The sequence below is a fragment of the Chiloscyllium punctatum genome, chromosome 7, assembly GCF_047496795.1.
Source record: "Chiloscyllium punctatum isolate Juve2018m chromosome 7, sChiPun1.3, whole genome shotgun sequence".
In the NCBI taxonomy this organism is placed as follows: domain Eukaryota; kingdom Metazoa; phylum Chordata; class Chondrichthyes; order Orectolobiformes; family Hemiscylliidae; genus Chiloscyllium; species Chiloscyllium punctatum.
In genome coordinates, this window is record NC_092745.1 from 57756759 (window position 1) to 57778854 (window position 22096).

A 22096-nucleotide genomic window follows, 5' to 3' on the forward strand; every position below is an offset into this window, starting at 1 on the left:
AGTCATGGGCTGAGGATATCTTGGAACATTGCAATAGAATCTTAACAGATGTCATTTCTGCAGAAGGTCTTCTGAACTGAATGGGTAGATGGCCAGTCTATCCTAGTGATATTAAGGTGAGAGCATCACTAAATCTGGCTACTTCCAAGGATTCACTGGGGACCTGTGGTGAGTCTCTCAATCCCCAATCAAACTCATCAAGGCTATTACCAATGCAATATGTGCCAGATCACATTTGTCAGAGGAAAACAGAATGAAACAGTTTTGCCAATATTGCTGGCTTCTCCCAGGGACAGGGAACTATAGACTATGCAGACATTGCCTTAAGAGCACCATTTCATATCATCACCATATCAAGCTGACTTCAGTCAGAACAGTGTTTCACTCCATCAATGTATGGGTCATCTGTAACTATCAGGACCATAACTTAGAAACAAAAACAGAAATTTCTAGAAAGCTCAGCAGGTCGGGCAGCATCTGTGAAGAGAAATCAGAGTTAATGTTTTGGGTCCAGTGACCTACATGAGAACTCTACTGTGCTGGCTTCTTTCTCAGGGCTGGATGCCTTACAAGGATGACTACTCGGTGAGAAAGGCTGATGATTCTGTAAATACAACCTCTTTATTGAGGCTAAGCATTGACAGAATGCAGTCAATCATTCTATCAGGGCCATTGCAGAAAGAAGAAAGGTATCTTGATGATGAGGTTCCAATGAGAGGACAGATCAGGCAGACAATGGGCTTCTTGTATGGTCCAGACAGAATGTGGAACATAACTCCTGTTTGCTGTACCCTACACAACCAGAGCAACAAAGAAGGGAATGTGATAGATGCTGATCAGCCGGGAGAATGCCAGCAGTCTTCTGAGAAGGAAGATGAAAATATTGCACAAGATGAATATCACCTTCAGCATGATACAACAGTGCAGATTTAGCTGTAATAAGCCAAATAGGACTTGACACCCACTTCCAATAGATGTGAGCTGGGTGCAGTGATTTTTTTTGTGCTTGAAAAGGCAGCAGCCCCTGTTTATTCCTAAGTACAAATGCAGCTTTGGGGCTTTTGCCAATTTAGGTAAAATTCAGCTCCAATTTATTGAAGATTATCGGCAGGCGTAAATGTGGAAAAACTGCTCTTATGTTTCTCTATGTATCATCAACCTTTTCCAAATACAGTAACTCTTAAAAATGAGGACATAATCTTTCTCTTCTTTCTCACCCCATATAAACATTTTCAGATCATACAGTGAAAAGGCATTATGGAACAGCCAGGTACCCACTTGCTTCACTTGTCAGCCAGTAGGGAGTTTATGATGATTCCTATGATGGCCTTCTTCCTGAATTTGCAGTATTACTTGATTTAATCCTTAAAAGGTAAAACACATCTGAAATGGTAACTTACAACAAATGTTATTAAACTAGATTTGTTGTTTTAAAATGTTGTAAATCCAAACATTTTAATAGGAATAGGAGATATTTTATGTCAACCATGGTACTTAGCTATATAATTTAATTTACAATATAGTTAACTACACAACTCTTCTTTCCAGCTAATACAAACTCAAAATCCACCCAATGATTCACCAAAAATTAGGAATACTTTAGATGTGCCATTTGTCTCTATTTATTCCTTCACAAATACATTTATCATTCAAAGTTCTAAAGCCCAAATCCACTTTAGATAGCAGTGATGCAAATGGGTCTTGCCAGGTACAGGATTTGTAAGAGAAATAAAATTAATTGAGAGCTTAAAAAAAAATCAAGCTGGTTAATTTCTAAGCTTAAAAGCAAAACTGGATGACATCCTACCTTATTTATGGTTGTTGGAAATACAAAATAGATTGGCGAACAATGGTTGGGAAATGGTGGAATGTGTTGTAAACCTGAAGATCAATCAACCGAACATATATTACAGCACATGCCAGGCCACAATAGAAGGTCAAGCCAGCATGAAATCATTTTCCAAAGCTGTACAGAAAAGTCCTCATTACCGTTAAAATAAAGTTTCAAACAGTACTTCACATGCTGTTTGAGATTACCTCTATATTATAACCATCTACAGTCCAAACAATTAGATGGAATAAAATAAATGAACTGTGTGAGTTGCATTTCTGCCAAACTGCCCATTACAACATTGCAAAAACATTAAATGTGGTTCACAGATGTACGATAGCTGGTTAGTCATTTGCAAGCCACAGATTCTAACGGAACAAATCAGCATTGCACCAACTCCAATAATTATCAATTAAAACTTGGTTCAAAAAAAAATCAGGGAACTTCAGTATGTAATTATAATATTTTGAAACCAGTGTTTGATGGACTAACAGATAGTCATAGCAAACTGGTCCCTAAACGTACCGGATGCAAATTTTCCCAAGTCTTTCAGAAAAGCATGTCTAGAATTTCCCAGATTATAGGTCATCTAAGGGAAGTGTTTACACATGTGACATTACCACAGATGATTACATTCCATTTTCTTCTGATTTTAAAAGGCTAGAATTGAGATGACTAAATTCTTAAAGTTTTTGTCCTTTTTATATTTTTCATGGTGCATGGTCACAGAAAGAAGTTAGCTATTTTTAGTAATGAGGCGACCATCAAAATTGACAGTCACTATTTATTTCACAACCATCCAACTTGGAAAATAAGCTTGTAAGAAGATATACACAAAACATTTCTTTATCAACCATTTCTAAATGCAAGTAATGCATATAAATAGACCTTCAGTTGAACTGACTTGTATTTATGCTTCAAATGAGCCTCATTTTACCCTAACAACACAGCCTTTAATTTCTTTATCCCCTTATCCAATCAGCTTACTTACCTTTAAATGTATCTATGCTATTTGCCTAAACTTGTCCAGGCAGTAGCAAAGTCCATATTCAAAGCATTGTCTGAATATAGAAGTTCCTCCTAAATTCATTGTTGTATTAGTAACTTCCTTATATATATGATCCCTAGTTTTGAATTCTTCAACAACACAAGTATTTTCTCCATGTCTATCCTATTAATTCTCTTCATAGTTTTAAAGACCTTTATCAGGTTACCCTCAAAATTCTCTTTTTATAGTGTACTGTCCCCATCCCATTCACGTCAAGGCAGTGACTGTCCATGACCCAACTTGCTGCAGTAATGCATATCCTCCTATACACTATCCTCTCCCACACTTTTACAATGAATTGCCACCTCGCAGCCCCATCACATATAACCTCCAATCCCCAAAATTCTCAAATGAGGCCATCACAGCAGTAGCACCTGATAACATGCTTTGACTTTCAGTGAACAAATCTCCAAGCTGGACTGTCGCCCACCCCTTAAACAACTTAAAATGGCAGCCCCATATGATGAGTGATTAGAATCCTGACTATTCTTTGTACAACTTTGTGACTGACTTGCTGTTAATGCCTGGACTGGTTCCAGTGAACCTGCGTGACTGACTGTGGTACACACCCTAGATGAACAACATGGATCCTTTAATCCTGAATGCCTCAAGTGACCAACTGTCGGTGTCCAAGCCCCTATGCTGAAATGAGACTATTGCTGTAACCGAATGTCGTAGACCCCCGACTGACAAAATGATCCTTCACCTTAAGACTTTCAGACACAAACATTTGGTTGAAGCTCATTTGACGCATAAGCTGCTTGCACATTTTGTTGATGTGACACTGACATAGCATGGTGCAATACTGCAACATGTCCACTTCCTTGATGATCACTAATGATAACTATGGCAAGATAATCCATTATTTGTCTGTATTAAAATGCAAGGTGAAACAGAGGTACTATGAGCCTGGTAGTTCTGAACGTGGCAGCAATATGCAAAAAGGCAAGGCAAAGCAGAGATACTGTGAGAACCCAAGTGAGCACAAAGTCAGTGAGTGCGAAGGGAGCAAACTAAGAGCCTGAAGATGTATCCTGTTCCAATGCATAAGATGGGTGACTGGTCCTGCATGCAAAGCGGCCTGACAGCAGAAATGAAAAACATCAGTGTGTTTCAAAATGCAGTATCAAAGTGGTGAACCACTATAAGTTAATCAGAGGTGAACCATGATGACATGGTCAGACTGGTGCATTTTTGACAAAGGATTCAGGCAGTCACTACTTATGGAGCTCTGGGATGTTGAGGGATGTTGGATTAGTGGTGCTGGAAGAGCACAGCAGTTCAGGCAGCATCCAACGAGCAGCGAAATCGACGTTTCGGGCAAAAGCCCTTCATCAGGAATAAAGACAGTGAGCCTGAAGCATGGAGAGATAAGCTAGAGGAGGGTGGGGGTGGGGAGAGAGTAGCATAGAGTACAATGGGTGAGTGGGGGAGGAGATGAAGGTGATAGGTCAAGGAGGAGAGGGTGGAGTGGATAGGTGGAAGAGCTTCAGAGCAGAGGAAATGACCTGGGAGTTGCAGTGGAAGAGGGACTCCCTGAGATTCTTGTAGAGAGAGGAGGAAAACTTCTTCAAGGCAGACATCCTTGCAAGAGGATTCGCAGTAGGGTTAAAATCAACGAGGTAAAAACAATAACTGCAGATGCTGGAAAGCAAACACTGGATTAGTGGTGCTGGAAGAGCACAGCAGTTCAGGCAGCATCCAACGAGCAGCGAAATCGACGTTTCGGGCAAAAGCCCTTCATCAGGAATAAAGGCAGTGAGTCTGAAGCATGGAGAGATAAGCTAGAGGAGGGTGGGGGTGGGGAGAGAGTAGCATAGAGTACAATGGGTGAGTGGGGGAGGAGATGAAGGTGATAGGTCAAGGAGGAGAGGGTGGAGTGGATAGGTGGATGAGCTTCAGAGCAGAGGAAATGACCTAGGAGTTGCAGTGGGAGAGGGACTCCCTGAGATTCTTGTAGAGAGAGGAGGGAGGGATGTTGGCCAAGATGGAGTTCCATGGAAGCAAGCAGTAAACTAGAGACACCAGGTGCCCAATCAGACAATCACGTCAGGAATTGTCACTGTCTAGTTTCTCTCCATTGTCCATATCAGATGAGATTTGGTAATAACGAGATGCTAACACATGCAAATAGGTCTCATGCTTCATCCGTGGGATTCTGGTCCCACCGTTAAAACTGTCTCAAGAAAAATTGGACATATTTTTCCTTGCTAATGAGAATTGCATTTTTTCAATCTTGCCATATTTTACAAGCTCACTACTGCCACATTATGCAGAGGCTGCTAAGATTCTGCCCTTAATTCTGAATGAGAAATGTCAGTCCCAATATAAAAAGCAGATCATACTTATTCTATAACTTTGTCAAGTTATGTTAAAATGGTCTCAGTGAAACTTTATTAAATGTTGCTTATTCCCACACTTAGTTACAAAGTGTGTTGCTATAATTTGTAAGCATGGCATTTAAAATGGAATTGTTAATATTGGTGGAGGACAGAACATTCCAGAAGACCACACAACAAACATTGTGTGTCATATCCTACCACCTAATCAACAATGTAGGCAACTGATTACAAAGCATTGAAATCCAAACAAAACAGAATTTCTTGTAATTGGAGTTGTTTCATCTATCATAGACATTAGGACTGAAATTTGTCTGTGACCAGCACAAAGCAATGTAGTGAAGTGGCAGCTAATATTTTTCTGCACTCCATTTTCTGTCCACCAAAATTCATAGAAGAATAGACCAAACTGTTTTTTAGAAGAATTGCTTCTTAGTTTTCCTGTTGCTTTTATACGATTTGAAAGTAAATACCTTGGCAATATTTTCATGTCAACAGAATATGGTCATATTTTCTCAGATGACCACTGCTGGCACTTTGTGATATTTGCCATTACTTCTAGAATGTGATATCTGGGTAAGGGTTGTTCAAGATAATTCACTGCCACCGACTGTCTTTTGTCTTTGCTTTATCTTGAACCTACCTAATGCAAAGTGGGAGAAAATAAACAACCATGGAGTATCTACAGAAGAGGTACTTTCATTACATAACACAAATTTTTTTTGGAGACAGGACTATGATGAATCACAGGAGCAGAAATACGCCATTCAGTCCATCAAGTCTGCACCATTCAATGTGATTATGGCTGATCTGTTAATCCTGAACGTGACTTTCCTACCTTTTCCCCATAACTCTTGATTCCCTTACTGATTAAAAACCTATCTATCTCAGCTTTGTAAATGATTCATGACACAGCATCAATAGACCTCTTCAATAAATAATTACACAGGTTCACTACCCTCAGAGAAGTAATTCCCCTCATCTCCTCTCCACTTTTGGTCCCTTAATTATTTCATAATTTTGCAAGTGTAAATTATTCATCATAAATTGATAAAATAAAACTGATAAAAGGTATAATGACATTTGGTCAGGCATAATTAATAGTAACACAGGAAGCTGGTACAGACACATCCAATCCCCCCAAAAGCAAGAGTAGAACACCTTGTCTCTACCCATAGAATATGCAACATCAGCAGAAAAGATGGAGCAAAATATATTATGAACATTAGCCCTCTTCAAAACCATTACCTTACACATCTCCCTTCTCCCCAACACCCCCCACCACCCACCCCTACAATCCTTTTCCTTAGACTCAACCATTTGTACAAACCAGTATATAATAATAGCACTTACCACTATTACATCTCAACTATGTCTCTAACATCACAAATTCAGAGTGGGAGCATCTGAACATTTCACATTTTTCTCAAAACGGGCTCTTTAGATTTGAAACAATGGTGGATCTCTTGTTTGTGGACTATTGATATTGGTTTTGATCTTGAATCCTTTTATTGCCTCAGCATCTTTTATCTCTTGTATACCTTTCATTTCATTGTACTTTGTAGATGCTGTTATTAGTCTATTACCTTATCTGGAAACACTTTAACCTCCTGTACTTCCTCCCTGGAAGCCAGCTGTTCTGGTAAATTCTTTCCTCTTTGTAGTATCCTGGGTTTCTGGATCATGCTTCTTCTCTTTTGTCATATTCTGAATGCTTGTACCAGAAGGTTTGCTCTTCTTAACTGTGCATGAATCAATGGACAACAGTCTGGTTCCAATCGAGTTGTATGTAGCTCATCTCCCTTGAGGTTGGATATCTTCAGTTTCCTCCATGATAGTTTGGTAAAGCTGACTTCTTCAGGTGCTCAATTGTGGTACTGACAGATTGTTGCTCAGCTTTATTGTTCTCTAAATTTTCTTATTATTGCAAGTTTTGTGTATTTGTAGCTTTTGGTCTGGATTAGATGATGACAGAAGTGCTTTCCATATCTGACAATCCTATATAATTGCAGACTTTCACAATGATGCTAAATGTTCAATTTTGGCCAACACACTACTGACTAAGTACTTGTTGTACACTTGGTAATGACCAACTATCCATTATAACCTTACTGTACATCTTACCAAAGGAATGTCAGATTAAATAATCTTTCATCACACACCCATGATTGTGAAATGCAACTAGCACTCAAAGTATGCATTCATGGCCAACTCACTGGAGTTGTGACCTGGCAATCCTTCAACTCAATACTGTTTAACAGTCGTACATACTTGGTCACTTTTATCTATGTAAAATTTGGTTGAGCCTCTTCTGGCTTGCTGGCCACTGTTTCTTCTTGGCCATACAAAACATTACTTTTATGCATCTTAGGTAATCTCAAAGTATTCTGTCTTCTTCTTGGGTTTTGCCACGAGTCAAGGAAATCCATTGAGATCTTCCATTGGTTGGTAAACCACATTTGGTTTCTTGACCAGTGTTTCAGCAATTGTTTGTTGTCGGACCAACCATCCTTTGGAACTCCTTTGGACTTCTTAAGAAAATTAGGGTCAAATCATACATTTTGGCTCAAAACTGAAGAATGCTCAATTTTGCAGACAAACATTTTAACCATGTTTTTTACACGCCTTCTGCTGTAGAGCAACCTGTAACACTCCTATGCTTGACAGTCATTCTCTCTTTGCCATCTTGTCTCATCTCTGTGGTTTGTAATTGTTTGTTCTTCACCCATGGTAACAGGTCTGTTAGATAGTTGTATCAAGCTTAAATGCAACAGAATATCGAATGGCATAAACAAGTTCTGTGAATCCCATGTTTTTGTGATCAGTAGTTCCCCTACCAAATGCCTTGGTTGTCTTTACTATACGATACTGTCGTTCTATTTTAAGTACTGTATGCATCTAAACCTCTAGAAGACCAAGCGTAAAGAGGAAAACAAATATCAGGCAAATGTTTTTACCACAACAGCATTACTGCAATAAGAACTTAGAAGCAGTCAGCAAGGTGAAATGTAATCATTCACAAAGCAAGAACATTAGCTGTGAAAGCAGCAAAAAGGCAGACTTAGCATTTTAAAGGCAAGAGGCTGATGAGAAGCATGGGGTAAAAAAGCATGAGCTCGAAAGAGAGAAAAGCCAGCTTCACTTAAAAGATTTTAGCAAAGGGGGTACTATTGAGAGCAAGGAAAAGCTCAGGAAGTAGAATCATAGAATCCCTACAGTGTGCAAACAGGCCATTTGGCCCAACAAGTCCAAAACGACCCTCTGAAGAGTATCCCACCCAGACCCATTCCCCTATCCCTATTACTCTACATGTCCTTTGACTAATGTAGCTACCCTACACATCCCTGAACAAAATGGGCAATTTAGCATTGCCAATTCACCTAACCTGCACATCTTTGAACTGTGGGATTTGCAGAGGATAGTGGTGAAAGAGTGCTTTTCAGGTTGGAGGTCCATGCCTAATGGTGTTTCACAGGGATCAGTCCTGCAACTTCTGCTGCTTGTGATATATTCAAATAATTTGGATGAAAATATAGATGGGTGGGTTTGCATATGACACAAAGGTTGGTGAAGCGGTGAATCGAGTAGAAGGTTATCAAAGGATACAGCAGGATATAGATCCTTGCAGATGTGGATGGAGAAATGGTGGAATGAGTTTAATCCAGGCATCTGTAAAGTCTGCACTTTGGGAGATCAAATGTTAACGAAAAGTACACAATTAATGGCAGGACTCAGAACAGCATTAATGTACAAAGGTTCAAGTTCATAGCTCCCTGAGTGACCACACAAGTAGCTAGGGTGGTAAAGAAAGCACATGGCATGCTTGCCTGTATTCGTTGGGGAATTGAGTACAAGAGTCAGGATGTTATGTTGCAGCTTTATATAACTTTGATGAGACCACACTTAGAGTATTGTGTTCAATTCTGGTCGCCACATTATAGGAAGAATGTGGAGGCTTTGGAGAGGGTGCAGAAGAGGTTTACCAGGATGCCACCTGGATTAGATGGTCTGAGCTATAAGGAGAGGCTGGAAAAACTATGATTGTTTTCTCTGGAGCAGCAGATGCTGAGGGGAGACTTGATAGAAGTCTATAAAATTATGAAATGTGTAGATAGGATTGATAGTCACAACCTTTTTTCCTCAGAGTTGAAGTGTCAAATGCTAGGGGCATGCATTTAAGATGGGGGGGGTTGTTCAAAAGAGATGTTGGGGCAAGTTTTTTTATTTACACAGAGAGTGGTAGGTAGGTACAATGTGCTGACAAGAGTAGTTGTGGAGGCAGATATGATAGAGACGTTATAAGGGCTGTTAGATAAGTACACGAATATGCAAGAAATGGAGGGATGAGGACCAAGGGCAAGCAGAAGGGATTAGTTTAATGTGACATCAGGCTCAGCACAACATCATAGGCAAGGGCCCTGTTCCTGTGCTATATTGTTCTATCTTCTTTACTTTTCTAAATTTCAGAGGATACAGCCCTAACATCTAGCCTTTGTTCATAAGGCAACTTACTTATTCTCGGTATTAGTCGAGTAAAGCATCTCTGAATTGCTTTCAACACATTAACATCCTTCTGTATATATAGTGACCAGTACTGTACACAGTATGACCCCTTCAGAACTCACTTTCCTTACTACCATTGTATCATGAACAAATTTATCTACTGTACCATTTGATCTCTTACTGCAAAGAGATAAGAGTCTGAATTCCATGTTCAGGTGGTGACCTCTGATGAAATGCAGACATCAACATTTCAACTATTAAATTACAGCAGCTTTTAATTTGTTGTGGTTATAAAATGTAAGATTGTAGGATCATTTCAGACTTCAGGAAATGGCTGCCCCTGCCATTTTACAGGTTGTCTCAGGCACAGCTAAAGCTCCAGTGCTCACGGTTGTAAGCCATGGTTATCAATGGAACCAGTAAATTTTCAGTGGTGGTGAGCTAGAACCTTAAGGGATAACAGCTGCTTACAGAAACTGTATTTCTTAATCATCTTTTGTATTCTTTTCCCTACTTATTGTGCATTGCTCACTGAAGTTGAAAATAGAATGATGTTGTCCACAAGTAAAGAAGAAGACTAAGGACTGAGAGGTATGGGAACTGGGCAGAGATGCATTCTTAGGTAGATCACTACAAGGCTATAAAATAGGAATAAGAGCATTAAGCTTCAATAGCCAACTTCCACAGGGTAACCCAGTTATGGAAATCCCAGACAGCTCAGCAAAACGTTAAAGAATAGGATCTGCAGGATTCTCGAAATGAAGTCTGTTCTTTTTAAAATAAAATTTCATTACAATTCCAGTATCGCTTAGCATACAATTCCTGCTCACAGAGGTAGCAAAACAAAAGCAAACTGGCCAAGCTGACAAAGTTTGGTACTGGGAGCAGAGTCAAACATGACTCTTCTTAACAAGTAACCTTAGCTTAGCCTTTCACAGTGTGTGCAACACTCATGAATTAGAAGCCGAAGACTTCAGAGTAATACAAGAAGAGTTTAACAATTGGTTTAAGTAAGAAAATAGCACCGCGCTGTGTATTATTTTTCTCCAACTGTGTTCTATTTTTCATTGCATCAAGGACTCAAGTAAGACAACTCTCTAGAGTGGTTTTGTAACCAGTATTATCTGTTTACTAACAAATCAAATAAAGGAGGCTAGTCAATAAATTCTTAGACAAGTAATAACTTTTTAAAAAATAATAGTCCATGTATGTTATAGAATCTTTTCCTTATACAACAATAATTTCTGTTCATCCATGTGCTTAATGGCCCAGCAGCATGATTGGCAACCATACTAGATTGGTAGCACATTCTAATAATGAGCACAAATACAAACAAAGTATTTTCCATGCACCATATCATTCATGCAGAATTGTTCACAGGTTGGGACAGATATGACTCTAATGGTTGATTTTAATTTCTTGGTTGCTTTCTGCCTGGCATAGTAACAACTTATGTCATTAACCTCTGACATTCCTCGAGCCTAATGTTGTTATTGCATGGTATTCTTGGACTGAATGCTGCAATTATAAATCCTGCAGCAAGGATCCAACATGATATATCTTGCATCACTTCCAGGGCTCAACAGTGTCATGGTACATGAAATTTCCAATGTTGAGCACCGTCGCTGCTCATGGAATTCCTTGGATCACGGAGTGTTATGGCAAGTGGAAGTCTACATTACAGGGCTGCAATGGTACATTGGAGATGCCATGTCACCTTGGTGAGGGAGAGATTGGCAGAGAAAGTCTTCCATCCCACCTACAGGAGTTGAACTCATGAATCAGAGTAGGTTTACAAGAAAATCAGCCCCAGAACATCTTTTCTTTTATTCATTCAGGGGATGTGGAGCTTTGTTGCCTGAGCCAGCACTTATTGCCCATCTTTTGTTACCTTTGAAAAGGTGGTGGTAAACTGCCTCATTGGATGTCTGCGATCCATTTAGCGTACGTACAACCACACTGCTTTTAGGGAAGGAATTCTAGGATTTCAACGCAGCAACACTGAAGGAATGGCAATAGATTTCTGAGTCAGGAGACAAGGGGCTTGAAAGGGAACCTGGAGGTGGTGGCACTTACACATATCAGCTGCTCTTGTCCTTCTAGATTAAAGAGGTTGTGGTTTGGAAGATGGTGGCTTGGTGAATTTCTGCAATAAGTCTGTACATGGTACAAATTGCTGCTACAGTCAGTAGTGGACAGAGTGAATGTTTTTGGGCATGGTGCCAAATCAAGAAGGCCGCTTTATCCTGATTGTAAAGTGTGGTTGGAACTGTGCTCATCAAGCAAGTGGGAGTATTCCAACACACTCCTGACTGTGCCTTGCAGATGATGGAAAAACTTTGAGGAGTTAGGTGGTGAGTTAACCATTGCAGGATTCCAAGCCTTTGACCTGCTTTTGTTGCCACAATATTAAATTGCTAACCTAGTTCAGTTTCTGGTCAATTGGTAATCCCCAGGATGCTGTTCACTATGACACCTGATCACTATGTCATAGAAGAGGAAACATATAACTTAAAATGTTTATAAAAACATTGAACCTGCACAAGGGAAAATTTATTTAAACAATAAATTGGAAAAATTGATATAGCCCACTCTAGGGTATAAATACTTGTGTAATCAGTAATCAACATTGAAAAAAGTCTAAATTAGTGGGAGAATTCAAAGTTATATTATGTTTGGTACATAAAATTTGCTTTGATGATGTTGCATCTTTAAATTGTAAATCCCATATTTTACCTTAAGAGTAAAATTATTTCAGTCAGAGGGCATGGCTATTGCAATATGATGTTGGTACCCTCCAATACTAATCCTGGGAAAACAGAGACAATCTAGGAAAAGGGAGGTCTGCAACACCATTACTTAATTTTGAGAGAAAGAAGAAGTAAATTGTCTCTCTCTTATATATTGGATCCTCATCCAGTGTCAGACATAGAAATTCCTAGCTGAGGGTGTACCTAAAGCTGACTTTGCTATTAGAACTTTCATCCATTGTGAGGCCATATGGAAATTCTCAGAAGCAACAAAGACCCAGAAGATATATGTGCTCCCTTATTTCCTTGGAGATTTCACTGGTGTATAACTGATGTTAGACTTGGAGATTTGTACAAACCTACAGAATTTGTGCACCTTCACAGAAATTTGTACAGATTATTGACATAAAATTTTACCTTAATGGTCCACAGTCCTGGTTCTGGATCCTTTACATTAACCACCCTCGCAGAGTTTGTAATGTGCAAAAGCTCATTAAGACCAGATCCTTTCTTAATCAACTTTCCTACAAGTCAAGAGAAAATAAAAAATGTTCAATCATTGATAATGTACCATTGCTGTTAAACTGAATTAAAATTATGAATAAAATTACACTAAAAATTTTGAAGATAATGCAGAGATGTTAAAAAAGAGTGAATAAAATAGATGGTTTTTTCATATGCAGGCTGTTTACTCCTAATCTGGAAAAATTCTGGAGATTTTTATTCAAACAAAATCAACGCATAGTGTTATAATCAGGCCTAATAAAGTCTAACACAGACAGTTGCCGCATAGTTAAGCCAAGTTCACATTATTCTGGCTCTCAACATTCAAACAAAGCCCCAGGCCAATCAGGTTATTATGATTTCTTGAGTCTGCAGGCTGGGATTTTACCTTGCCACTTCTTTGGATCTTCACAAAGCTTAGACTGGTCCCACAGATTCTGTGCTCAATATTGAAACCTACTCCATTTAGCAGACATACAAATTTTATTTACCAAACATGGAGTAGCAGTATTACAACAATCAAAGAATGATGAAAGCCATCAAGGGAAATAAAGGTGGAGGATCATGTTTCATCTTAAATTCAAATTTAAATGTGCAATTAATTAATTTTCAGTTCAATTAAGACTGTGTTTCTTTTATTTAAAACATTTTCAATTGACTTTAAATTGTATTCAGATACAACAGTCTAGCCATTGATTTGCACCCAAATTATTTCAAAGTCGGCCATGCTGCCCATGCCTAATGAGACCAGTCTCACCAGCTTGTTATAGACACAAGTCCCAGGACTTCAAAGATTGACTAATATGTTATAACAGGAGTTTGGGAAGAAGTGTGAGGCAATCAGGAGTTTGGGAAGAAGGGAGGAGAATACAAACATATGTATGTACAAATTGGGAGCAGGAATAGGAGTAGGCCATTTGGTCCCTTGAACTGACAATCAATAAGTTCACAGCTAATCAGATTGTGGTCTCAAGTCTACATTTCTGCCTACACTTGTTAACTTTTAGCTCCCTTGTAAGTAAATAATCTATCAATCTTTATCATAAAAATATTCAGTGATCCTGTCTCCATTAGTCTTTAGGAAAAGAATTCCAAAGATTTATAACCCAATGAGATAAAATAAAACTTTTCCTCACCTCTATCTTAAATAAAAGACCCCTAATTTTTAAACTGTGTTGATTAGTTCTAGTCTCTCATATACAGAGAGACATATTCAGTGACCACCTTATCTCAGGATCATGTCTTTTTGGATCATCTTTCATTGATGGTGAACTAGAGTGGCCCACATATTTAATGTTTCCCTTGTAATCATTTTGCACTTAATATACTTAGGGTTTTCCTTAATCCTATCTACTAAAGATATTTCATGGCCCCTATTTGTCTTCCCAATTTCTTTTCAAAGTACTCTCCTACATTCCCTATAATCCTAAAGGGCCTGACCTTTTTACTGCTCTCTACATAAAACCCAGGCAAGATCCATCCCGTGACAGACAATCTGATTACTGCCCCTTTAGATTCAATGGCATCATTATCTCCAATTCCCCCACTATCAACATCCCGGGTTCAATTCCCGCCTCAGGCGACTGACTGTGTGGAGTTTGCACGTTCTCCCCGTGTCTGTGTGGGTTTCCTCCGGGTGCTCCGGTTTCCTCCCACAGTCCAAAGATGTGCAGGCCAGGTGAATTGGCCATGCTAAATTGCCCATAGTGTTAGGTAAGGGGTAGATGTAGATGTAGGGGTATGGGTGGGTTACGCTTCGGCGGGGCGGTGTGGACTTGTTGGGCCGAAGGGCCTGTTTCCACACTGTAAGTAATCTAATCTAATCTAATCCTGTGGTTTACTGTTGCCCAGAAACTCAACTGGAAATGCTACATAAATCAGGTGATTATAAGAGCAGGTCAGAAGCTGTGAGTAACTCACCTCCTGACTCCAAAGCCTATCCATTATTCACAGCCTATCCATTATTCACAATGGCACAAGTCAGGATTGTGATGGAATACCACCCACCTGCCTGGAAGGGTGCAGCTCCAACACACTCAAGAAGATTGACACCATCCAGGACTAAGCAACCTTTTGATCGGCATTACATCTATAAGCATACATTCCCTCCACTTACTAGATAACAACAGCATAAAATTGGCAAGGTGTATTGCAGAAATTCACCAAAGATCTTCAGACAGGTTCTTTCAAACTACGACCACTTTCATTCAGAAGTCCAAGGGCAGCAGATACATGGATACCACTACCTGCAAGTTTCCCTCCACGCCACTCATTATCCTGATTTGAAAATATATTACTATTCCTTCACTGGGTCAAAATCCTGTAATTCCCTCCATAAGGGCATTGTAGGTCAATCTACAATATGGACTGTAGCGGTTCAAGGTGCCAGCTCACCACTACCTTCTCAAGGGGAACTAAGGACAGGCATTGAATTCTGGCCAGCCAGTGATGCCCACATACCACATGTGAACAGATAAATAAGTAAATACTTATTTTTAATTTATCGACCTCTTGATTTCCCTTGACTTCCAGAGTTCCCTGGACTTGCTGCCCATGCCCTTCATTTTTTGGGTAACACTCTGGCCCTGAACTCTCAACACGTTACATTTAAAAGGCTTCCACTTTCCAAATGTGTGCTTGTAGACTTCAATGCAAGTTGCTGCTAATGATATTCAAAATTTGACCTTCCCCCCAATTTAGACACTAAATATCTGCACTACCCTTGTTCCATCTGTTCTGAAGAGCGGTCACTGGACTCAAATAGCTAATTCTGCTTTCGCTCCTTAGCTGGGCTACCAGATGTGCTGAGTTTTTCCAGCAATTTGATTTTGTTTCATTCCTTAGGATTAGGTCTAGCATGGCCCTACCTTTGGTAGTACTGTGTACCAGCACAGCAAGCTCTCATGGATTCACCTTCAAACATTCCGGCCTGTCTAATCCTTTCACAACTAGTGATTTCAGTTAATGTTAGCAAAGATGAAGTAGCCTACTACTGTAACGCTATTCCTCTCAAACCTCTTGCAATTTCCCTATATATCTGCTCCTCCACGTTCCTGACTATTGGGCTGCCTGTAGTATAATCCCAGCAAAGGGATCGCTCCTTTTTTATTGCTAAGCTTCATCCAGATGGCCTCATTTGAAGATCCTTCTAAGACATCCTCCTACGTTACTGCACTGAAGTTATTCTTTATCAATGATGCAAGACTCCAAGCTGTCGCAGCTGACATTTCTATACCCTGGATTGTTGAGCTGCCAGTCCCATCCTTCCTTCAACCATGGCTCAGTGATTGCAACAATATCTCATTCCTATCTGCTGATCTCAGTTCATCCTTCTTAGCAGTCAAGCTACTTGCATTAAATTAGATACAATTTAGCTTTCTGGACCTCCCATGTGCCTTATCATGCCCATGTCTTCTCTGTCTGCTGGACCATCCTAGTGTTAATTCTATATCAGACTAAACCTTTCTCCCAGCTTTACATCTATCCAAGCCCTATCAGTTTAAAACCTCACTAACAGCATGAACAAAGGATCTTAGACACATTCCGGTTCAGGTGCTTGTGCAGGTTCCATCTAGCCTGGAAACTGTCCTAATGATCCAAAAATCTAATATCCTCTCATACACCATTCTTTTAGCCATGCATTCATCTGATCTACCTTCATGTTCCCGTACTCAGTAGCACATGGTACTGGAAGTAATCCAGAGATTACAACCTTTGTCATCTTCTTCAATTTACTACCTCTCTAAGTTCTGTTGCAGAACCTCCTTTCTTTTTTCTAAGCCCTTTTTTTGTGGCACCAATGTGTACCATAACAGCTGACTGTCCATGAGGAACAAAACATACTTCACTTGGACCCATGGAATGCTAACTCGCAATGTAAACCTGTGCCAGAACTAGTCAGTAATCATCTTCCTCCCTCTGTGCCAATTTGTTGACTACCTCAATTTGCGATCTGCTGGTGGTATGTAAATGAAGTCTGGGCCCCACTATATTCCAAGCTTCTTGCCAAGAACAACCTTGCGAATGCGGAATACATTCCACCTGTCAACTAAATTAACCCCACTGAAGTTAAAAATTGCCTTTAAGGAATTTATCTTTGATTATTGCTAAACTAGAAAAGATGCAATGCATACTGCCTTAGGGAATTAGCCAATGGAATTTCTGTCCACTGAATTGATGCAACTTTACCTTCTGTGAACCTGCCAGAATTCACTTTGGCCTGGATTTTCTGAGGAGTGGCAATCTCAGCCAAATAACCACTCCAGTCTTTTCATAATGAAGGGAGGGAGGTCTGCATTACTAAAAGCAGATTCTGATCAGGGGTCTATGACACAGTTCATGAAGAAACAACTCAGATTGTCTGATCAGCAAAACTAAAGAACTGTAACCCTTATGAAGTTCAATGACCAACATGTCATTAACGTCTGGGGAGAATGACTGAGAAATCCTTTGGATTTATCTTAATCGGATTTCCTATTTGATGTGCACAGTCGCATGTTTGATCACAGTTTATTAGCTACATTTATCACATGTTAATTCAAATACAAGTTTTACAAGTACTGTAGGTGGCAATACTGTTCCAAAATTGTATAGTGGAAGCTTATTGTTCAGAGAAGAAATTCTGCCAACTTTGCCTGGTCTGTGATTCGAGAGCCACAGCAATGTATTGAATGTCAATTGCTCTCTGAAGTGGCCTAGCAAGCTACTGTTGTATCAATCACAAACTGAATGAGGGAGTGTAGACCAAATGATATTGAAGCTGTATTTTTGCAGCAAGACCAGCTTCAGACAGAAGTGTTTCTTCATCCTCCAAAGGAGGTTCCAGAGGCGGGGGGCAGGGGGCATACTGGGAGTTAAATAAATGTGTATGTTGTCAAAATGATGCCTCTATTGTTTGGTACTTCTTAGTAAGATTGGTCTTGTTAAAATTGGGCTGCCTTGTTTTACTGGCATCATAAGGGTAGCTTTTAGGCAGGTTTATAATGCATGTACGTTTTTTGGTGGGATGGGAACACTGAATTTAAAAAAAAGTTATGAGTTTGGCGCTGAAATCGAAATTGCAAGTTATGCTTTTGAGACTTTTACGTACACGTGACTCCATCTAATGGTGTGTTCTGATGCATGACCTTACCATCACCAACCTGGAGATATTTTAATTTATTCAGGTGCAATTATTTCAATAAGATTTGTGCATATTCAGTGTGGACTTTACCTCGGGTAAGTACATTACATGGTTCCATTCTTAAATATTGTACAGTTACAGAATTCCACCACATGTACTCCCAAAGTTACTGTCAGGTTTAATAGAGTAATGTCAATGCCAATTAGAGCACAGAGCTTAAAAATGCTGATTGCATATTTCATGTCATATTGGCTGAGGTAGTTTTTTTTGGCCTTCCTCACCGATTTACCTTATTGTATTATCATGGCTTAAATTAACCATAATCAACAAGACTTCAACAACAAGCGTGCTACACTGAGGGAGAGAGGAGAGCATGATGGTACACAGAGCTGACAGTTTTGCTGTCATTATTACATCAGTATTCAGCCTCATAAGCTAGAATTTGTTGTGTAAGTGATGGTTAATCTGACAATATCCACTGTTACTTGTGTATTTTGTGGAAAATTCTAAATCCTCCTGTGGGAGATGTCCTGCTTCTCTGAGCTGAACCAAAATGGCATCTGCCTCACCAGAAATACATTATTTTTTTTCCTTTCTGCATGTGATTTACCATTAGCTTCGTTAACCTAATTGACATTTCCTGATTCAGGCTTTGCATTGCTCATGAAAATATTCATATTGAAGAGATAATGGGTGAATTGTTTGTGGTTTCCTAGATCTAGAATTGTTCCAATTAATTGGAAGTTAGCAAATGTACCACTACTATGCAAGAAAGAAGGAAAAGAGCAGACCAGGAACTATAGTCCAGTTTGCTGAGCATCACTTGTCATGAAACTGTTGCAGAAGAGCTGGTAAGATGACCATGTCAGATTAAGCAATCAGCCTCACTGAGATGAATTGGCAGGATAATGACTCAGAAGCAAAGAGATCAGTGACACACCTGTGTGGAGGCCAGGAGAATTAAAAGGATCAACAAGAGCAGAAAGGTCACATTTTTCTTGGAAAACAGCAGGAATTATAGTTTTCTGTGCAGCCAAGGCCACTGCAGTTTGGGTGGTCCATTTTCTTCTGCGGGAGGAAGTGTGGAAGAGTATTGATGACTGGGGATTCATAGGTTAAGGAATAGACAGTCATGTGTGTAGCCATAGCTATGACTGCCCGAGTCAAGGATGTCATGGAAGAGATGCAGGACATTCTGAAGATGGATGGGTGAATACCTAGATGTCATGGTCCATGTTGGGATGAATGATGTAGGAAATTTTAAAAAAAGTTCTGCAAGCAGACTTCAAGGAATTAATTAGGAAGTTGAAAATCGCATCTTTCAAGGCAGTAATTTCTGGATTTCGCCTGATGTAACGCAGTAGTGACTATAGGAATAGACGGATAGAACAGATGGAAGTGTGGCTGGAGAGATGGTGAAGTAGGGAGCGATTTAGATTGCTGGGGTATCTCAACCTCTGAGAGAGGTAAGACCTACACAAGTTGGATGTATTACATCCCAATGGGAACACAGCTCCCAACATACACATGCAGGGAGGTTTAACAATGCTGTGGGGGTGGATTTAAAGTAAATTTGGCAAAGTGATGTGATCCCGATAACAGTTCAGAACTGACAGAAGCAGAGATAGAATTACAAGTTAATATCCTACTAAGGAAGAAGAAATGTAAGTTACATAAGAAGTGAGTTTAACAAGGCTAAATGAAATGTATTTTACTGCAACGTGCATGACAAAACTGGAATTAAAAATCTACTGATGACCATGAAATTATTGTCGAAAATTGGAATAACTCATCTGGTTCACTGATGTTCTTCAGGGAAGGAAATATGACATCCTAATCTGGTCTAACCAATGTATGACTCCAGATCCATAGCAAAGTAGTTGACTCTCAGTTGCCCTCTGAAATGGCCTAGCAAGCCATTCAGTTGTATCAATCGTTACAAAGTCTCAAACAAATGAAAACAGGCAGATCACCAGGCATCGACATCTGAACCCGAATCGACAATGGCAGAAACAGCCCTGTCAAACCTGCAAATTTCTCCTCAATAACATCTGGGGGCAAGTGCCTGAATTGGGAGATCTCTCACACAGATTAGTCAAGCAACAGCCTGACATAGTCATATTCACAGAATCACACCTTACAGACAATGTCCCAGACACTACCATTACCACCCCTGGATATGTCATGAACCACCAGCAGGACAGACCCAGCAGGAGATGGCAGCATGGAAATATACAGTCAGGAAAGAATTACCCTGGGAATGCTCAACATTGACTTTGTACCACGTGAAGTGTCTTGGCTTTGGTTTAAGCATGGGCAAGAAAACCTCCTTCTGAGTACCATGTACCATCCTCCCTCAGCTGATGATTTGGTGGTAATCCTCCAAGTTGAACAACATTTAGAGGAAACACAGAGGATAGCAAGGTCACAAAATGTACTCTGGGTGCAGGATTTAAATGTCCACCATTAAGAGTAGCTCTGGAGCAGTACTACTGATCAAGCTGGTCAGGTCCTAAAGGACGTAGCTGCGAGACTGGATCTATGGCAGTTGGTAAGGGAGTCAACAAACTAACCTTCAACCTTACCAAACTGCTGGCTGCAGATATATCTGTCCATGATCATATTGATAAGAGCAATCATCACACAATCCTTGTGGAGACGAAGTCTTGCCTTCTCATTCAAAATAACGTCCATTGTGTTGCGTGGCACTATCACCGTGCTAAACAGGACAATTTTCAAACAGATCTAGCAACTGAAGAAGCGACATCCATGAGGTACTGTGGGCTAATAACAGCAGTAGAATTGTATTCCAGCACAATTTGTAACTTCATGGTCCAGCATATCCCGCATTTAACTATTACCATCAAGCCCAAGGGATCAACCGTGGTTCAATGGAGAGTGCGGGATGGAACGTCAAGAGCAGAACCAGGCATACCTGAAGATAAGATGTCAATCTGGTGCAGCCGCCAAGCAAGACTACTTGCATGCCATACAACATAAGCACCAAGTGATCGAGCTAAATGACTGCACCATCAACGGATCAGATCTAAGCAGTGCAGTGGTGGAAAATTAGACAACTCACTGGAAGAGGAGGAGGCCCCACATATATCCCCATCCTCAACGATGGAAGTGTTCAGCACATCAGTGCAAAAGATAAGACTGAAGCTTTTGCAGCAATCTTCAGCCAGAAGTGCCAAGTGGAAGATCCATCTTGGCCTTCTTCATTGGTCCTCAGCATGACAGATACTTGTCTTCAGTTTGATTCACGCCATGTGATATCAAGAAACAGTTGGAGACACTGGATACTGCAAAGGCTACAGGCCCTGACAACATTGTGGCAATAGCACTGAAGACTTGTGCTCAGAACTTTCCCCTCTCCTAGCCAAGCTGCTCTAGTACAGTTACAACATTAACAGCCACAAGACAATGTGGAAAATTGCCCATGGTGTATGTCCTTTACATAAAAAGCAGGACAAATCCAAGCTAGCTAATTATTGCCCCAGTCTATTCTCGATCATTAGTAAAGTGATGGAAAGTGTCATCAACAGTGCTATCCAGCAGCACCTGCTCAGCAATAACCCGCTCAATGATGCCCAGTTTGGCTTGTGTCAGGGACACTCAGCTCCTGACCTCATTATAGCCTTGATTCAAACATGGACAAAGAGCTGAATTCCAGAGCTAAGGTGAAAGTGGCAGCCCCTCTCATCAAGGCTGTAGTCAGCCAAGTGTGGCATCAAGGAGCCCTAGCAAAACTGTGCGTACCCGGGGGCAAACTCTCCAGTGATCACAGTCAAACCTGACACATAGGAAGGTGTTTGTTGGAGGTCAGTCATCTCAGCTCCAGAACATCTCTGCAGGTGTTCCTCAGGGTAGTGTCCTAGGCCCAAATATCTTCCACTGCTTCATCAATGATCTTCCCTCCATTTTAAAGTCAGAAGTGAGGATGTTTGCCAATGATTACAAAATGTTAAGCACTGTTCATGACTCCTCAAATAGTAA

At 40.1% G+C, this 22096-nt stretch overlaps 1 protein-coding gene across 3 annotated transcripts in view; it reads right to left on the reverse strand.

Moving 5' to 3' along the window:
* Window positions 1-22096, reverse strand: part of hmcn1 (hemicentin 1) — a 597300-nt gene that overhangs the window by 419086 nt on the left and 156118 nt on the right. For all 3 annotated transcript variants that reach the window (XM_072573640.1, XM_072573638.1, XM_072573641.1), the window contains exon 6: window positions 12889-12995. In XM_072573640.1, coding sequence (XP_072429741.1) covers window positions 12889-12995 — 107 coding nt within the window. The remainder of the gene's footprint in view (window positions 1-12888; window positions 12996-22096) is intronic.